We start from the raw sequence: 16,485 nt of genomic DNA, 5'->3' as shown, positions 1-16,485 counted from the left end.
GGTTCTAGTTGGCAAGCAGGTCTTGGTGATGGGGCATGATGGGGCGTGTTACGGACGAGGCAGTGCGCAGTGTGGTGGGGACCGCGCAGCTGGGAATGAGAGGCTTTGGGGTTGTGGGGTTTGTCGGGAGCCCCCAGGGTGATGGCAGAGATGGCTGTGAGCATCTCAATGGAGAGCTGGCCAGACACGGCAGGTAGTGGGCAGTCGGGGGCTGGGGTGGGGTGCTGTGGTGCCTTGGGAGCACAGGACTCCCTCTGGAAGCAGCAGGAAGGAATGCGAGGTGGCCCTGTGGACAGCTGGTGGAAGCAGGGCTTAGAGGTGGTTCCGGAAGGAGATGGCAGACGCTGGCAGACACTGGGCAGTGTGGGAGCTGGGCGGGGGTGGGGGCGTGCCTGGGAAGGGGGAGAGGGCGTGGTCAGGGTGGAGGCCTGGAGGGGAGGCAGGACGGCCCTGAGCCCTGGCGCTGCGGGCACCCCGCTGGATGCGGCTGGGCCTGGAAGGGCAGGCGGGTGGCGGTGGAAGAGGGGGCGCTTTGGGGAGAGGGTCAGCTGTGCAGACCAGACCTCCCTGCGGCACTGGCACTGTCGCGGAGCTGCCTGTACCTGAACTTGGGGAAGGTGTGCACTCCTTGGGGCTGCTGCCCACAGCTCCAGACAGCAACCAGGCGAGCTTCAGTCCTAGCTCTCCCGCTTTCTTTCTCCGAGTCGTGGGCATCAGAAAAGGAGCAACTACCCTGAGCCCCTGTGCTTCTCTGGAAAGTGTTTGCCCTCGGTGACCAGGCTGGCCTGTGGTTCTGGGAGCCTGTGTGCGTCCTCGCCAGCCTTTGCATGGACAGTTGTCGCTGCCCCTTGAATGTGGCAGAGTGGGTCCCCTACAGAACAAAACTACAATTGTGCTTATTGGGAAAAGTGGAGGATCAGGGAGGCTTTCGTGTGTCCCCGAGCGCCCCCTCCTGACAGAGCAGAGGCTCCTGGGGGCCTCTCTCGGTGGTGATAGCTTGGGAAGAACCCGTGGTTGGTTTATCTTTGCTTTTTCTTTTCTCTTTCTTTTCTTTTGCTTTTTTTGAGCAGTTTTCTCAAATTTGAGGGGACGGTACAGAGATTTTCTGTACACTGCCTCCCTCCACTCACGCAGAGCCCCACCACGCACACCCCGACCCGAGTTGTCCATCTGTTACAGCCTGTGAGCCTGCCTCGAGCCTGCGTCGTAACCCCCGGAGCAGAGGTGGGCCTCGGGGCTCACCCGGGGTCGGGCGCCCTGTGGCTTTGGCCAGGAATGCGATGACTTGTGCCCTCCGGCGTTGCTTCCCGCAGAGTGGTTTCACCTCAGACCCCCGTGCCCTACGGGCTCGCCCCTGTGTGTGTATTTCTCCTCTGGCACCGACCCGAACCGTCACCCGCAGATGTGTACCATCACGCTTCGGGCCTCTGTTAAGTTGCAGAATGGGTAGATGTGGAACCCTCGGGCTCTCTGGTTGGTTCTTTCGGAAGATGTAGGCAGGCTCCAGCGTTTGTGTAGGTAGAAGCCATCACAGGCCGAGAAGGAAACAAGGGTGCTGTCCTGATCTTGCCTTTCCTGTTCTGGTAGAACGCTTCCACCTTTGAGGACGTCGCCACGGTGGCCTCCAGTTATCAGAAGACTGTCCCTGTCGAAGCAGGTGAGTCCCAGCAGCCCCCCGAACAGCACTGTGGGCTTTCCTGGGAGGATGCCCTGCTGTGTCACGTGGGCCCTGGGCAGCGCTGGGGGCGGACAGTTGGCAGAGTGGGGGCAGGAGCAGGTGGAGCTCGTGGAGAACGGGGCTGTCCTGCGTGTGTCGGGACAGCTGTTGGTTCCCTTTTGATGGAAAGTCCTGTTTGTCCCTGCAGAAGTTCAGGGCCCCTTTCAGACACAGCGTGTTGCAGCTCCCTGGTAGTGGGGGTCTGCTCTGAGGGGGGCTTCCCAAAGCATAGGTGGGTTCACTGCAAGTCCCAGAGGGCCTCCTCACTCCCAGGTTCGGGGAGGCTTCTGCGGTACCTGCAGCTCAGATGCCGCACTGCTCGCCTGGCCGGACGTTTGAGATGCTCAGTCACCGTGGCTGTGATAGGTCTGAGCCGTCTGTGCCTGAGCTAAAGCAGACCCCTCCTCTGCTCACTCTCCCACCGGGACGAGCTGCATGAAGTCTGCCCTCCCGGCACCTGCTGTGTGTTTCCTGTCATACTGTTCAAATGTGGGCCACACCCAGAGGCAGTGTCGTTCTGTTGGGGAAGATACTACACGTGATTGAAGGGGTCAGTCAGATGCAGGAAGCAGAGGTGACCGTTTGTTTCCTGTAGATGCTCGGTGGGTCAGCAGTGCACAGACTATGGTCTCAGGACACTTGTAGACGTTACTGAGGCCCCGAAGGACTTTGGTGTATATGGATTATATCTTTTGATCTTTACTGTGTTAGAATTAAAACAGAAAAATTTAACATTTTTATCAATTTGTTTAACATTTGAAAGTAATAAAATTGGTACATGTTAACATAGTAATACTATGAAAAAATAACTACGTTTTCCAAACCAAAAAATGCAGAAGAGTAGCTCTTTTTAATTGAAGGGTAGTTGATGTACAGTATTATATTAGTTTCAGTTGCACAACATACTGCTTCTGAATCTTTCTAGATTATACTCCAGGCACAGTCAGTGTAGAACACCTGCTGCGTTCCGGGCAGCACTGTTTTGCTTTTCCGCACGTCTCCCGCTGTCAGGCGGCGCAGCTCTCCTCCCTGCTTCTGTGCTCCGTCGGCCTCTTGTGACAAGTCAGGTCGATGAAGAAAAGCTGGACTTGCCCAGATATGCCGTTAGAAAAGGGAAGAATATTTTAATGGCCATTTCCGATCACTGTGGATATTTTTTGGTGCCCGAGTCCAGCAGTCAGCTGGTCAGTGGTTTTTTTTTTTTTTAATTCTTATTTTTTATCGAGGTGTAGTCAATTTACAACATGAGTTTCAGGTTTACAGCAACCTGATTCAGTTATACACGTGCGTAGATATGTATTTTTTCAGTCTTTTTAATTACAGCTCATCACAAGGAAGTTTTTTTGAGGTTTATGTATTTATTTTACTGGCGGCACTGCGCTCTGCCGCTGGGCTGTACCCTCCCCGCCCCCGTCAGTGGTTTTCTTAAAGGTGAGTCTGCTTTACACAGCGTGACTTTGTGACACCACATAAGGGTCATGGGAAAGTCTTCATCTCCGAGTTACACTGGTCCTCCACTCAGCGACACATTTCATTATACAAAACCCCCAAACTGCACTCGTTAATGTTGTCATCAGTCTTATCGCAGAGTCTTTGAGTAAAATCGGGGTGTTGTCCTCATGGTAGTGGACTCAGGTTTTCCAAAATTCTGCTTTTGCTTGAAAGCTTGAGTTTTCCCAGCGACAACATACACTTGCGTTTTGCACGGTAGGCTCAGCGTGTCCTTTGGGAGGGAGGGTCTCCCCGAACCCGGATGTCTCGATCATAGTTGGTCAGTTGCTATTTCAGGGAAAGTGATACTCCAGGAGGGGTCAGTTCAGCCTGCAGCTCAGATGGTCGTACAGATGGTTACCCGGAGGCAGCCCTGGGCGCCCCCAGGCGGCAGTGGTGGTGCGCGCCAGAGGCACATTTTGTCACACGACTTACCAAAAGGGTTGAGATTTACTAAAAATCAGTACTTTTTACTGTTTTATCAGGGGCGTCCTCAGGGGGATTTTTCCCCTCGTGAGTGTCCGGTGGTAAAGAATACCGGGACGTGTGGAATGCAGGACTACTCCAGATGCAAGGCTCTGCTGGTCACCGTCCTGCTGCGAGTTCAGCAGACAGGGCAGCGGGGGCCCGTCCGGGTGGGGGCCTGTCGGGCCGCCGGGCCCAAGGCGCCGGGGGACAGCGGTGCTCCAGGCCTGACGTGAGCCTCCCCTCCCCGCAGTGAGCAGCAAGACGAGCAACATCAGAGCCAACTTCGAAAACCTCGCGAAGGAGCAGGAGCAGGAGGACCGGCGGAGGGCGGAGGCCGAGCGGGCGCAGAGGATGGCGAAGGAGCGGCGGGAGCAGGAGGAGGCCCGGCGGCAGCTGGACGTGAGTGCGGGCCACGCTCCTCTGCGTGTGAATCCCGAGTGCGGGGGCCGCGGGTTTGGCTTGTTCCTTCTTCTGTGGCCCAGAGAGTTCTCAGTAAAAAAAACATCTTGAACCGGCACCTAGGCTGTGCTCTTGGGAGCTTCACTTCAGCCACATGGACCATCGAGTCTTTTGACCACCAGGTACTAGACAGTTGATGTGCCCTGATCCCGGGGCCAGTCAGCTGTGTCCAGTGTCTGGTGGTCAGGAGTGCCAGGGCGACTGCAGGCCGGTCCTCCCTCTGCCCGGCCGTCAGCCCACAGGCCCTTTGCCGAGCTCCCGTCCACGTGTTTCCCCGGCGGTCTCTGCTCTCACCCCTCGCCCTCCAGAACCTGCTCTCTTCCTGGGTGGAGGGCTGAGAATCCAGAAGGATCCCTGTGAGGAGGCAGATCTGCTTGCTTCTGCACCTCTTGCTTCAGTGGCCTGGGTCTTTGTGTTTGTGCCGCTTTTCCACCAGAGGAAGTAGAGGTGGGAGCTGAGAGTGAGCAGGAAGGTGTGGACTTTCTCCTTCCTAAAACTGTCCCAGGTGGACTGATGTCCGGTGTCCCTGATCCCACTTTATCCCCTGCCTGCTGGGCTCCCTGTGGTAAGTCAGCTCACCATCCCAAGGCCTGTGTTCTCACCCATGGGACAGGTGTGGAAACCCCATGACTGTGGGGTGGTTAGGAAGTAAACTGATTTTATAGACTTAAAAAGGCTTCGTTTAAATCTGTGGACATTTCCTCCCCCAGATGGGTGGTTAAGGCTCTGAAAACCCCACTGAGGGAGAATGGGAGGTTGAGGAAGTTGAGCAGATCAGCATGCCCTCCACAGGGAGCGCTGGGCGCTGGAGACGTGAACCGAGCAAGCCCTGGGACGGGCTCCGTCCCGCGCGGTGGAGTTGGAGTGATGGCGGGTGTGTCTTACCACCGCGCGCCATTCCTTGGTTGCTAGAAACCTTTAAAGGTCTCTCTACGTTAAGGTTTTAGTGAGATGTTTGTAAGTTTTCCTTGTTACAGACACACACATACTCATACACTACAAAGCATTTTTTCTGCTGACTTGGTCTTTTCCAATAACACCTTCCTCGCTGTATGACTGAGAATTCAGCCCCTGCGGCCTGGGAGATGCAGCAGGGTGCGGGTGCGGGTGCAGGTGAGAGGAGGCTTTCGGTCGCTGTTCTCCAGCCTCTCTGCTTCTGAGGTTCTCTTGCTGTTGCTTCTGCTGTGTTGTCCTTGCTGTGTCCGGCCCCTGCCACCTCATCCTCGTCCCCGCTCCCTGTGAGTGACTCCGTCCTCACAGCCCTGCCGCCCAGGCAGCCCTCTGGGTTGTGAGGAGCTCTCGGAGGCAGGAGACGAGCAGCAGGTGTCTAGTGTTCCCTCCAGCGGGTGGGGGAGCCCGCAGATGCTTGGTTCTCCGGTCTTGGGAGCGTGTGCCTGAGAAGGAACTTCTCTGTTCCCAGCCAGATTTGGGAGAGGCTGTCGCAGGTCCTTGTAAAAGTGATTCAGATGGAATTCAGCGGCCTGGTGCCTCTGTGCTGTGAGCGGCAGGTCCGGGTCTCTCTGGAAGCCGAGGCTTAGCCTAGCCCCTTCAAGGAAACACGCTTCCCTTGGGCATTTAACTCGTGGACACGTGACCGACTGTCCTGCTGGTGTGGGTCAGGCTGAGCCACACTGGTGTTGAGAACTGTGCTTGGGTCTCCAGAGAGGGTGGTTTCCCACAGGGCAGTGCCGCCATCAGCCTGTTGGAGGGGAGCCTGGCAGAGCAGACAGGGAGGTGCAGCCCGAGCTCCTGCTGCTCCCAGTGGGCCCCTGGATGAGCCTCGGCTTCCTTGTCTGTGGCCTGGAGAAAATCCTGTCCCCCAGGCTTGTGGCCCCATGCAGCCTCTGCCTTTGTCATCACATTTGTCACATCTGCCTCCTTCCCTCCCTTTCATGAAGACCTGTGATGCCATCAGGCCCAGCCGGGAAGTCCAGGATCCTCTACCATCTCAGGTCCTTGCCTTCGTCATGTCCGCAGTCTCTGGCCCTGTGAGGTCACACAGTCACAGGACCGGGGGTCAGGATGTCCATTCTCTGGCCCCCAGAGATTCACGTTCCTCCTACGTGCAAAATATACTCACTCCGTTTTGAGGTCTGCGAGTGTCTCAGTCCGTTCAGCGTCAGCCCCGAGCCCAGATCTCAGCATCCGGATCAGGTGTGCGGAGACTCTCTGTGGTGGCGCGGCTGCCCTGACTCGGGTTCCAGAAACCCCGTGGTCCTGAGGTGGCAGCAGGGGCCCGTGTCTTGGGAAGACGTGACTGACCTTTGCTTCAGAGCAGATGTGCCCCGGGCTGTCTCGGGCCCCCGTCTCTGCTTGGCGTTGTCTGTGCTGTCCTGGGGCAGGAATGTGCCCCCAGCTTGGGTGCGACCTTCTGCAAGGCCGTGAGGGGCCCGGTCACTGATGGGCTGCCTACCGCTGTCTCCCCACTTCAGGAGCAGGCCAGAGCCCAGAAGCCGACGCCCCCCGCGTCCCCCACGCCCCAGCCAGCTCAGGAGAGGCCTCCACAAAGCCCCGTCTACGAGGTTGGTGTCTTGACACGCTTTGCCCGTGAGTCTGATTCTCCAGAGCACCCTTCTGTGGACGGTGGGGGTGGGCCCACACCGCTCTGCTTGGGGCCCGTCCATCTGGAGAGCAGCCCTCCTGAGTGCCAGTGTGGCTTTGTAATTTGTAGTCCAGCGGAAGGGGGCCCCCAAGCCTCCCCTCCTCGGAACATCCCACTGGAAGGGGGCCACTGAGAAGCTGGTCCTATGAGAAGGCCGGAGTGATATCGTGTCCCTGGTGGGGCGGGCAGTCCTGCCAAACCGTGCAGTGGGGTCGGGGAGCGGGTGCTGTGAGCACACGGGAGGACAGGGTACAGCCGGGCAGCCCTGCACACCGTCCCCACACCGCCGACCTCAGGACGCCCCCACGCCACATCCTCATGTCCGCCCTCCGATCTGCTCACCGCACATCCTGGGGAAACTTGCCAGCAGGACCCTGTGGCTCCCTGGTCCCGTCCTGGAGCGGCTCCCGGGGCCAGGCCCAGGTGGAGTCCCCTCGCTGGGCCTCAGGAGTAGCTCTACCAGCTGCTCGGCCCCCACGCCTGTGGCCGCTGTCTGATGAAAGCTGGTGCCTGACTGCTTGCTCTTCCTGGAGCTTCTCCGTGTGCCTTCCTTTCCCTGACCCTGGAGGCTGCCTTCAGGTGGACCCTGGTCGGAAACGCCGACAACAGCCGCCGTCGGTCCATAGTGGGGAGCGGCTTGGTGGCTGTAAGCCCAGTGCTGGGGATTTCCTCTTGCCCTGATAGTGGGTGACTGTGGGTCCCGCCCTCTCCTCGCTCCCCGCAGAGGCTGTGGTTAGGACAGTGCCCGCCACCCACAGGCTTGGCTGCTCCGCCAGTGGGATGGGTGGAGCTCTTGGCAGAGCTGTGGGAGGGCTGCCGGCCTCGGGGTCAGGGCCTGGGTAGGAAACAGGCCAGACCTGCCCCAGGAGGAGCGGCTGTAATGGGGGCGCGGGCAGGCCAGCCGTCCTGACTGGCCGTGCAGGGTTAGTGGCCATGGGGCTCAGGGGTGTCAGGGTGAGGGCTGTCAGGAGGAGGCGGCACCAAGTCCCCTCAGTGCTGCATCACCTCTGCTAGGATCCAGGCCTTCTCAGAACAACTCCCTCATCCCCGTGTCTGTTTTCTTGGTCTCAGCTGGGACTGAAAGTGGCCCGTGTGTTTCTGTTGGCGGCACTGTGACCCAGCATGGGCCCCACGGACTGTCTCCTTGCCTCTCCCCCAGGACGCGGCTCCATTCGAGGCCGAGCTGAGCTACGGAGGCCCCGTGAGCACTGGTGAGCCGGAGCCAGTGTACAGCTCAGACGTCTCCGACTCCCGGGAGGCCTACGCCCCGGATGCCGTCTATGAGACCACAGAGGCCCCCAGCCACTATGCAGCAGGTATGGGGGTCTCCCTCTGCTTCTGTTCCCCTGGGATCACTTCTGTTTCCCCATTGGCTGACCCGCGCTGCCCCTGCCTGCCTGCAGGGTTCATTCCTTCTGGGATGGGCCACAGTCCCCAGGGGGCTTGGCCTCCTGTGGGGTTTCCAGGAAGATTCCTGCTGGTGTGGGGCGGGGCGCTGAACAGGGGTGGGCACGAGGGAGGGGCTTCTGCTGTTGTCTGATCAGATCAGAAGCTTGAGTGTCTTCCAGGCGTGGGGAGCCAGCTCCAGGGGGCCGGAGCCTCCTGGGGTCCCTAAAGATGAAGGTTCCCGTGCCCTTTGGAAGGTGCACAGGTTGAGGAACGCTCAAATTGGCCTCTTGCTTTTAGAACGAAGTTACTTTTAACGTATTTGGACAGGTTTAACACACGCCCCCTCCCCCACTTGGAGTGACGTGAGAATTAGCATCAGAATCGACACCAGGGCAGAGCCCTTACCTCCCTGAGCACAACGTGGGGCATCTGGTCCCCTGTCTCCAGTTGCCATATACCTGTGACAAGGCTTTCTCTCAAATGGGGGCCAAATATCTGAAATTTTAAAAATTGCACTTTGTCACAGCGTCCATGGAGTTAATTGCGTTCACCGGGCGGTGTCGGAGTTGGAGACGGAGTCGGCACGGAGGATTTGCTCCTGCAAGGGGGGTGGGAGGTCCTGTGTCCCCCAGCTCCGCCTCCGATTCTCTCGGGATGGGTGGGCGGCGGGGCGGTGCCGTCTCTGCCCGCCAGGCTCCCCGCCCAGCCTTGGGAGGGGCGGTGGCCGGGGCGCAAGTGGGACGGGGCGGCCCCTCAGAGCTCATGCAGCTTCATTTCAGAGGAGGGGGCCTACGACGAGTATGAGAACGACCTCGGAGTCACAGCCACCGCCCTCTACGACTACCAGGCCGGTGAGCAGCCGCCCCGCCCCCGGGGGGGAGGGGCTTCCGCAGCTCACGTCGCGTCTCTTAACTAAGAGTCTGACTCAGAGCTCTGTTTACGATTTTAAAAAGTAATTTATCTTGAAACAATTTCAAAGTTACAAAAAAGTTGCAAATACAGTACAGGGAATTGCCGTATCTCCCTCAACCAGATTCCATCTCTCCATCTCTGCCAGTGAGGGCACGCATGCACACTCACGCGCACACACACACGTGCACACACGCACACACTCACACGCTCCCTGTTCCCTTTAGTCTCTGAACCACTGAGCTCTGCATTTGCAGGGGTGCCCTGGGCCCCTAGAGACCCCAAGCCAAGGACACTGCCCATCACAAGCACACTCCTCCTGGAGTGAAAAGTTGCCGTTGAGAGACCACAAGGTCTGCAGAGCTGGTCCCCATTTACCCGCCGCCCAGGGGTGCCTCTAATCCTGGTGGGGCCTGTCCCTGGGTTCCCCTAGCACGGAGCAGCCCCACAGCCTCCGCCAGCCCCTCAGGTCCTGGGCGCCTTTCACGTCAGGACGACCCTCAGCCCGGCCCGGCTCCAACCCCTGCGTCATGTTGGGCCCACAGCCGCTCTCTTCCCCGGGTCCACGCCGTGGTTGTCACTGCTGTCTCCCAGCCCGTTGGTGTCGGTCAGGTTCTCCACCGCAAAGGCCCCGTTCCTCCCTTTGCAGCTCTGAGTGTTTCGTGGGTCCCCCCCAGGGTCCTGTTCATTCTCCTCACACTCCCAGCCCCCAGCCAGCCTTTGGGGCTGTGGCTTCCCACTTCTGCTTCCCTGGGAGGAGCGCTTGCTCCTTCCTTTGTCCTGCCCCGGCCCCTGCCAGCCCTGCCCCGGATTCCCTAACCTGCCCAGCAACCTGGCTTCGGAGCCCCGGCACATCTGCTTTCTTGCTCCCAGTTATTCTGGCAGCTGTAGCCAGGGTGTGGGAGCAGACCTGCCCTCATTTAGCAGAGATGGTGCCCCCTGCCTGCTGCGAGCCTCAGTGGGAGGCTTGCGGGGAGCGCAGTCCGGCGGGTCATTCATGCATTCATGTCCCTCTCTGTGCCCCCCCCCCCCCACAGCGGGCGACGACGAAATCTCCTTCGACCCCGACGACATCATCACCAACATCGAGATGATCGACGATGGCTGGTGGCGCGGGCTGTGCAAGGGCCGCTACGGGCTCTTTCCCGCCAACTACGTGGAGCTGCGGCCGTAGCGCGGGGCCGGGCAGCAGGCGTGCCGCTTTCGTATTTAATGCTTCTGCTGATGCTTTTGGAAATGTTTGCGCCACAGGATTTGCTGAAATACTGTGATCATGCTCCTTAGGGGACTCGGTAATTTTTTTTTTGCATTTAAGGTATTTTCTTTTTTTGCCAAATCGACTGTCGCGTGGAGCCACTTCGGTTCTCCCGAGTGCGCCTCACCACCATGGTGTTAGGAGTCGCTGTCCCAGCAGCGTCTCTGGGGTCCCAGCGTTTGCAGGGAGGAAAGTGGCTAGAAAGAACCTGAGCTTTGAGGTGAGGTGGGAAAGCGCCTGGCACTGTGAGGTCCTGCAGCATTTGACCCTGGCCTGCCTCCTGCCTCCTGCTCTGCGTCTTGTCCTGGTTCTCTGGCCGCTCCCGGCCGCCCAGGAGGGCTGCTGAGCCGCGGCCCTGCCCCGCGATGCAGAGTTCCCCGGCCCCTGCAGGGTCCTCCCCACTTGTCTCCGGCTCCCGGCCCAAAGGCCTGTGGTCAGCTTCCCCGGGCAGCGGGGCTGTGGCCGCCCTGGGGGCGAACAGCCACCCTGCTGTGGGGGGCAGGTCCCTCCCCGGTTGTAAACTGCTGGAAACACCCGCTGTCAAGGGGGCCAAACCTCATGCTCAGTGGTGGCGAAGTTCGATCGATTGACTTGGCTGAGAAGCGCAAGCGAGCACGTGGGTGCTCTGGCCCACGACGCCCTGTGGCAGCTCTGCGGGGACCGGGAGGGACCCATCCTGAGGGACCAGGAGGCCCGCTCAGCCCTGCGTGGTCAGGGCAGCGGACCCCAGATGCTCACGTGGGGACACGCGTGTGGGGACGTCTGTGGCCCCGAGGCACACGTTTTCTTTCCCGAAGTGCATTTGCTTTATCACAATTAGGTCGGGTTTTATATGCAATTACTGTATCTAAATTTCTGTAGCACACCTCACAGGTATGATTTTTTTAAATTAAATGTTCACAGTAAACTTTTTTTGGCCCGCTTGCTGCTGATGCGCTGTGTGCCGGCCCCTTGGTTCTCTGTGGGGCCACTCAGCTGGCAGCGTCTCCTTCGCCGGCTCCGGGCTGGCCGGCTCCCTTCCAGCCAGGCGCGTTCCTCAGAGGGTACTTTTTAGGAGGTGAAACGTTTGAACTCTCGAATCCTCAACTACATGGACAGAGACTCCAAGCAAAACAGAAGATGCTCCCGAGTACGCTTCTCACAGCAGGCCCCGAGGCGGTGGCAGTGTGGCTGCAGGCGTTGCTCTGCTCAGGGGCGCAGCAGTGAAGCCGCGTCTGAGGGGTCAGGGCACTGAGCAGAGGGTCTGGCGGGCTTGGAGGGCCAGCTCCGGGTGTGGGGAGGCTGAGGGGACACGAGGGGACCGGCAGCTCTGATAAACACCTCCAGGTCACCCGGCTGAGTGGTGGTCCGCCCCGGTGGTGGGAGGGCTGTGTGCTGTCCGCAGACCCAGCCCCCCAGATCCCAGGTGTGGACAGGCCTTTCCTTGCAGGGGCTTATGTGCAGCAGGGGAGCTCAGAGGTCCCTGGAGGACCTGGGAGGTCCCTCGGAGGCTTGGACGGGTGGTGCAGATCAGACTCCCAAACCAGCCCGCTCTCCCCACGGCAGGACTTGGGTGTTGTCCACGGCCGCTGTAGGCAACTGTGGGGATGGGCCTAGAGCCCCGAGTCCCTGCTGCAGTCCCTTCCCTCTCTCTGCTCTCACTGGGTCCTTCTCAACACCCTCTGGCTTGTGTCCCACAGGTCCCCTGCAGCCTGGGATCCTGTGTTGTGGCTGGTCTCCCAATTCCCCGGGCCCGTACCCCTCGCAGGCTAGGTGTGTCCCAGGCCAGCCGCCAGCCCCTCCAAGGACCTTTCCTGTCAGGCTGCCTTGACTCTACCTTAGTCGTGTGTGGTGGTGACCTTTAACTTAAGGACTGTCACCAGTGAGCCAGGCAGGCTTGGTCTGTGGTTAGAGTGGCGTGCTCTTAAAATTCAAGAATTAGGAAGTTGGCACTGGCCCCCATCTGCCTTTCCAGGTCTGTCTGCCACCGTGTACCTTCCCTGGAGCTCAGCTGGGTCACCTGGGAGCTGGGAGCAGTGCTGGGGCGCGGGCCTGCTCCCTCCCCGCCAGGCGTCCCAACAGAGCCTCTGGCTGTGCTGTTTCCCCTTTGAGCCCCTACAAGCCAGAGGGCAGCAGATGCGTGTGCTGTCCCTTTGCCAGCTCTGCTCATGGGATCCCAGCCTGAGGGGCCCCCGCTGTCCTCCCGTGACTGTGTGGGGCAGGACGGGAGGCCCAGGGCTGGAAGCCAGGCCCACCCTGCACGTGGTTACGGGAGGCAGGGCTCTGACCACCAGGTGAGGTTGCAGCTGCCTGCGGGGACGCTGGTCCTAAAGAAAAGGCAGGAAAGCTTCTCTACGAAGGGGTGGGGACAGAGTGTGACTAGGGCGAGGGCGGGGGCGGGGAGGCCCCACCAGCCCAGTGTCCGCCCAGTGCTGCTCTGCCTGTGCCCGTGGTGGCCCAGCAGTCACGGGTATGTCCTGGCACGTCTGTGTGTGTGTGCTGACGGCAGAGCCGGCCAGAGGTCTGCTCACCTGCAGTCGTCACGTCATCATCCTCTCCACTCCTCTTTTAAACAGCCCATCGCCACTTTCTGTCTCAAGGTCATAATTGTCCCTGGGCCCTCTTTGTCATGAGGTGCAACCAGAGACGGCCTCTCTGTGCGGACGGCCCAGCCGCTGAGGCAGGCACCTCCAAGCACCCTGGAGTCACCGTGGGCACGCCGTGCGGCTGGGATGTCTCCCCGGCAGGGTGTGCTGGCCGGGGGGGCAGCACGACGTCCACGGAGAGCGCGGTGCTCCCCGGCGCAGGTCCCAGGGCCGACGCAGGAAGTGGCGGTTGCATCATGGCTGTCAGGGTACAGAGGAGATGCGGTTCCCAGGCGAGCTGCCCCGCCAGAGCCCCGAGGGTGTGGCGGGGGGGGGGCGGGCAGCTCGGGGCTTTCAGGAAGGGGCTCCCTGCTCTGCTGCTCTGCGCCCCTGGAAAAGGGAACACAAATTCCATGATCTTCCTTCCCAGACAGGTACTTCCGGGGTCCTTCTCCCTACTTGAGTTTGAAGCCTTTTGCCGGGTGCACCTCAAGGATTCGGTGGGATGTGTATGTATCTTCGTAATAAGACATAGCAATGCATTTTAGGAATTTGTTTTCTTGAAACATTAGGATGCCCTAATCTTACAATGTCAGTTCCATGTGGGTTTTTAAATTTTTTTATTTAATTTTATTTTTTTGGTGGGGCAGCGAGGTAATTAAGTTTCTTTATTTATTCTTAATAGAGGTACCGGGGATTGAACCCAGGATCTGATGCATGCTAGGCACTCACTCTGCCACTGAGCTACCCCCAGCCCTCCCCTCAGTCCCATGTTTTAAATTCTGGGGTTTTGTTTTCACTGGCCCTCTGGATATTTCTTCTGACCTGACTCGTTCTCCCCTGGGAAGTCAAACTCTACACTGGATTATGATTGTGAAAATGACACGTGGAGGGGAGCGTAGGCAAATAGAAATAAATTGAGTGATGAGCTGCTTTTTCTTCTAAACTCTCTCAGAGTTAAAATACTGTTTATTCAATTATGTTCAAAACCGTCTGGAAGCGCTCCGGTGTCGTGTGTGAGCTGTGGAGATTCCCGCGGGCACCGGCCGTCTCGGTTTCACGTCAGCATCTTCTCTGTTGATTAAACCTCCCGTCTGATTCAGCAACACCACCTCCCGAGGGGGCGGTGTGAGGTGACGCATGTGGACATCCCGTGGGCCTGACGCCCTCAGGCAGGCAGAGTAGTGGCCTCCCCAAGACGTCCACGTGCCAACCCCCGAACCCTGGACATACGTCACCCCACGTGGCAGAGGGCAAGTGAGGGCTCTCATCGGCCTTGGTTGTGGGTTATCTGAGTGGGCCCGTGTCATCCCAAGGGCCCTTAAAAGTGGAGGAGAGAGGCAGAAGAGGGGGACTAGGCGTAGAAAGACTCCACCCGTCGTTGCTGGCCTGGGCAGCGGGGGAGGGGCCAGGAATCCAGCTGGAGAAGGAGCAGACTCCCCCGGAGCCTCCGCCGGCCCGAGCCCCGCCCGCACCGTGGCCGGAGCCCCGAGAGCCGTCGGAGCCTAACCTGCAGAGCTGCAGGGCCATACGCTTCTGTGGCTCTGGGCCGGTGGCTTGGGGGTGATTGGTTCCAGCAGCCACGGGGAGCTGCCCCTGCTTAGGGGGCGTGGGGTGAAGTCTGTCTGTGTTTGGAGAGCTTTGGAGAGCCGGGTCCCTGTTTCCCGCCCCTCCCTGGCGCCGCCGGTACCCAGTACCGGAAGGTGCTGGGTCAGGGATCCACAGCTGATGCGGCGATTGAACGGGTGACCCAGGCTGCGGTGACGCGAGTGTGAGAAGGGTCTTCAACAGAGTCCGGCCCCTCGGCCAGTGATCTTCGGAGGTGAGGCCCTGACCTTTGTGCCCTGGCAATAGGATGGGCCCCTGTCAGCGCAGCGCTGTGGCTAGGACTTGGTATCAGGACCAATGGCCCATCCAAGTCAGCCTGACCCCAGCCTTCCTGGCTCTGGGACCCTAGGCCGAGGCTCCATTCTTGGGTCTTTTGTTTTTGGTGGGTGCTGACCACTGCCCAAGCAGGGAGAACCAGTTCATCGCCTTCCACAGGCGTGGAACCCCCCATTCCCGCAGCCACGCCGTGCAGTCCTGGGTTAGAACCCTTTGCCAGTCGATGGAAATGGTATTGAGCTGTGGGTTTTCTTTTTCTTTGTTCTTGTAACTGAAGTTTAGTGAGTTTGCAATGTTGTATCTGAGCCGTGTTTCCAGCCTGCCCGTCCCCTGTGAGTGAGAGCCGCTGCTTTGCATTTGTTCAGGGATGGTTTGTATTGTTTTAGTAGTCATTACCAATGTTGGTTTATTAGTTTTTTAAATTGAACTTTAGTTGACTTACAATGTTGTGTACGATTTGTATTTTCTAGGTGCTCAATCTTCCCCCAGGTTTTCTGTTTGTCTTTGTACTTTGTTTATGGTGACAATTTTTTTTTGGAAGAATCTTGTTCTTTTCTGTCGCTTAATATCACATTACATGATTCTTAAAATAGCTTTATTGAGATATAGGTCACAAATCACGTGTTACTTATTTAAAGCATACCATTCAGTGTTTTTTTTTTTCTTTAATATATTCACAGAGTTGTCCAACTATCACCACAATCAATTTTAGAACATTTTCATCACTCCGGAAAGAAGCCCCATGCCCATCAACAGCCAGTCCTCATTTCCCTGTTTCTCCTTTCTATAGCCTGGAATGTAGGTTTGAGGGCTGGAGCTCTGCCAGCTCTTTTGGACTGTGAGGCTCTTTGAAGGCACGTTCTGAGGGTGGGGTGGAGCAGAAATACAGAAAGAGCTTGGGTTCATGATGCCATCTTGCCTGCTTCAGTACTTTTTTTTTTAATGATGCAGGTAAATAAACTAAAACAAAGAATGTTGCCCACCATCCAGTTCTACAAGGATTAGTCATTAGTCATTGTAGTTGCACTGACACTGCACCCTGAGAGTTCAGGACAAAACAGGGTGAGGCACTTCATGCTTTGGAAAAAAAGAGGCCCCTGAGATAGCTGGGTATCTCAGGAAGAATTTTAATGAACCCAGATTCTTGCACGTTTCATAGAAAAAGAAAAAAGCGCTAAAGTCATTAACTAGATACATCTTCCTCGTGATTAGCAATAATCTTTCATTGATATGTGCGCTTGACTGCACATGCTTCCTAGCCCCAATCACAGATATACTGGCCTCTCCCCCTTTCTCTTCCATGCTGTTCCTCAGGGCTTTCTGAGATGCTGTTTCAGGCTATAATTCAGTAAGAACCCAGATCAAAGTCAACTCACAGCTCTTACAGTGTGTGTGTGTGTGTATGTGTGTGTGTGTGTGTGTGTGTGTGTGTGTGTGTGTGTACGTGCCCATGCATGTGTGTGTGTGTTTTCAGTCAACAAAATTTTTATTCTATCTAAACCATTGTTATTTCCAGTATCTGCTATAACTGCAAACAATTCCCAACCAATTCTCTGGGTCAATGAATATGAAATTTCATCTTCTAAAAAGGTTTCGCCTTATCTAAAAAAAAAAAGACAAATGAACTTATTTATAAAACAGAAACAGACTTACAGACATAGAAAACAAACTTATGGTTACAGAGGGGAAGGGGGTGGGAAGGGATAAATTCGGAATTCGAGATTTGTAGATACCGACTGGTATACAT

The 16,485-nt window shown here is 57.6% G+C and overlaps 1 protein-coding gene across 10 annotated transcripts in view; it reads left to right on the top strand.

The window, feature by feature from the left end:
• The window catches only part of CTTN (cortactin), a 32,632-nt gene extending 21,430 nt beyond the window's left edge, over nucleotides 1-11,202 (top strand). For all 10 annotated transcript variants that reach the window (XM_074371539.1, XM_074371536.1, XM_074371540.1 and 7 more), the window contains 6 exons: nucleotides 1,588-1,657; nucleotides 3,927-4,075; nucleotides 6,568-6,657; nucleotides 7,897-8,053; nucleotides 8,906-8,977; nucleotides 10,073-11,202. In XM_074371539.1, the coding sequence (XP_074227640.1) occupies nucleotides 1,588-1,657; nucleotides 3,927-4,075; nucleotides 6,568-6,657; nucleotides 7,897-8,053; nucleotides 8,906-8,977; nucleotides 10,073-10,209 (675 nt within the window). In that variant the 3' untranslated portion in view covers nucleotides 10,210-11,202. The remainder of the gene's footprint in view (nucleotides 1-1,587; nucleotides 1,658-3,926; nucleotides 4,076-6,567; nucleotides 6,658-7,896; nucleotides 8,054-8,905; nucleotides 8,978-10,072) is intronic.
• Nucleotides 11,203-16,485: the final 5,283 nt, after the last annotated feature.

This window comes from Camelus bactrianus, chromosome 10 (assembly GCF_048773025.1).
Source record: "Camelus bactrianus isolate YW-2024 breed Bactrian camel chromosome 10, ASM4877302v1, whole genome shotgun sequence".
Lineage (NCBI taxonomy): Eukaryota > Metazoa > Chordata > Mammalia > Artiodactyla > Camelidae > Camelus > Camelus bactrianus.
This window is presented reverse-complemented; position numbering and strand designations above follow the sequence as displayed.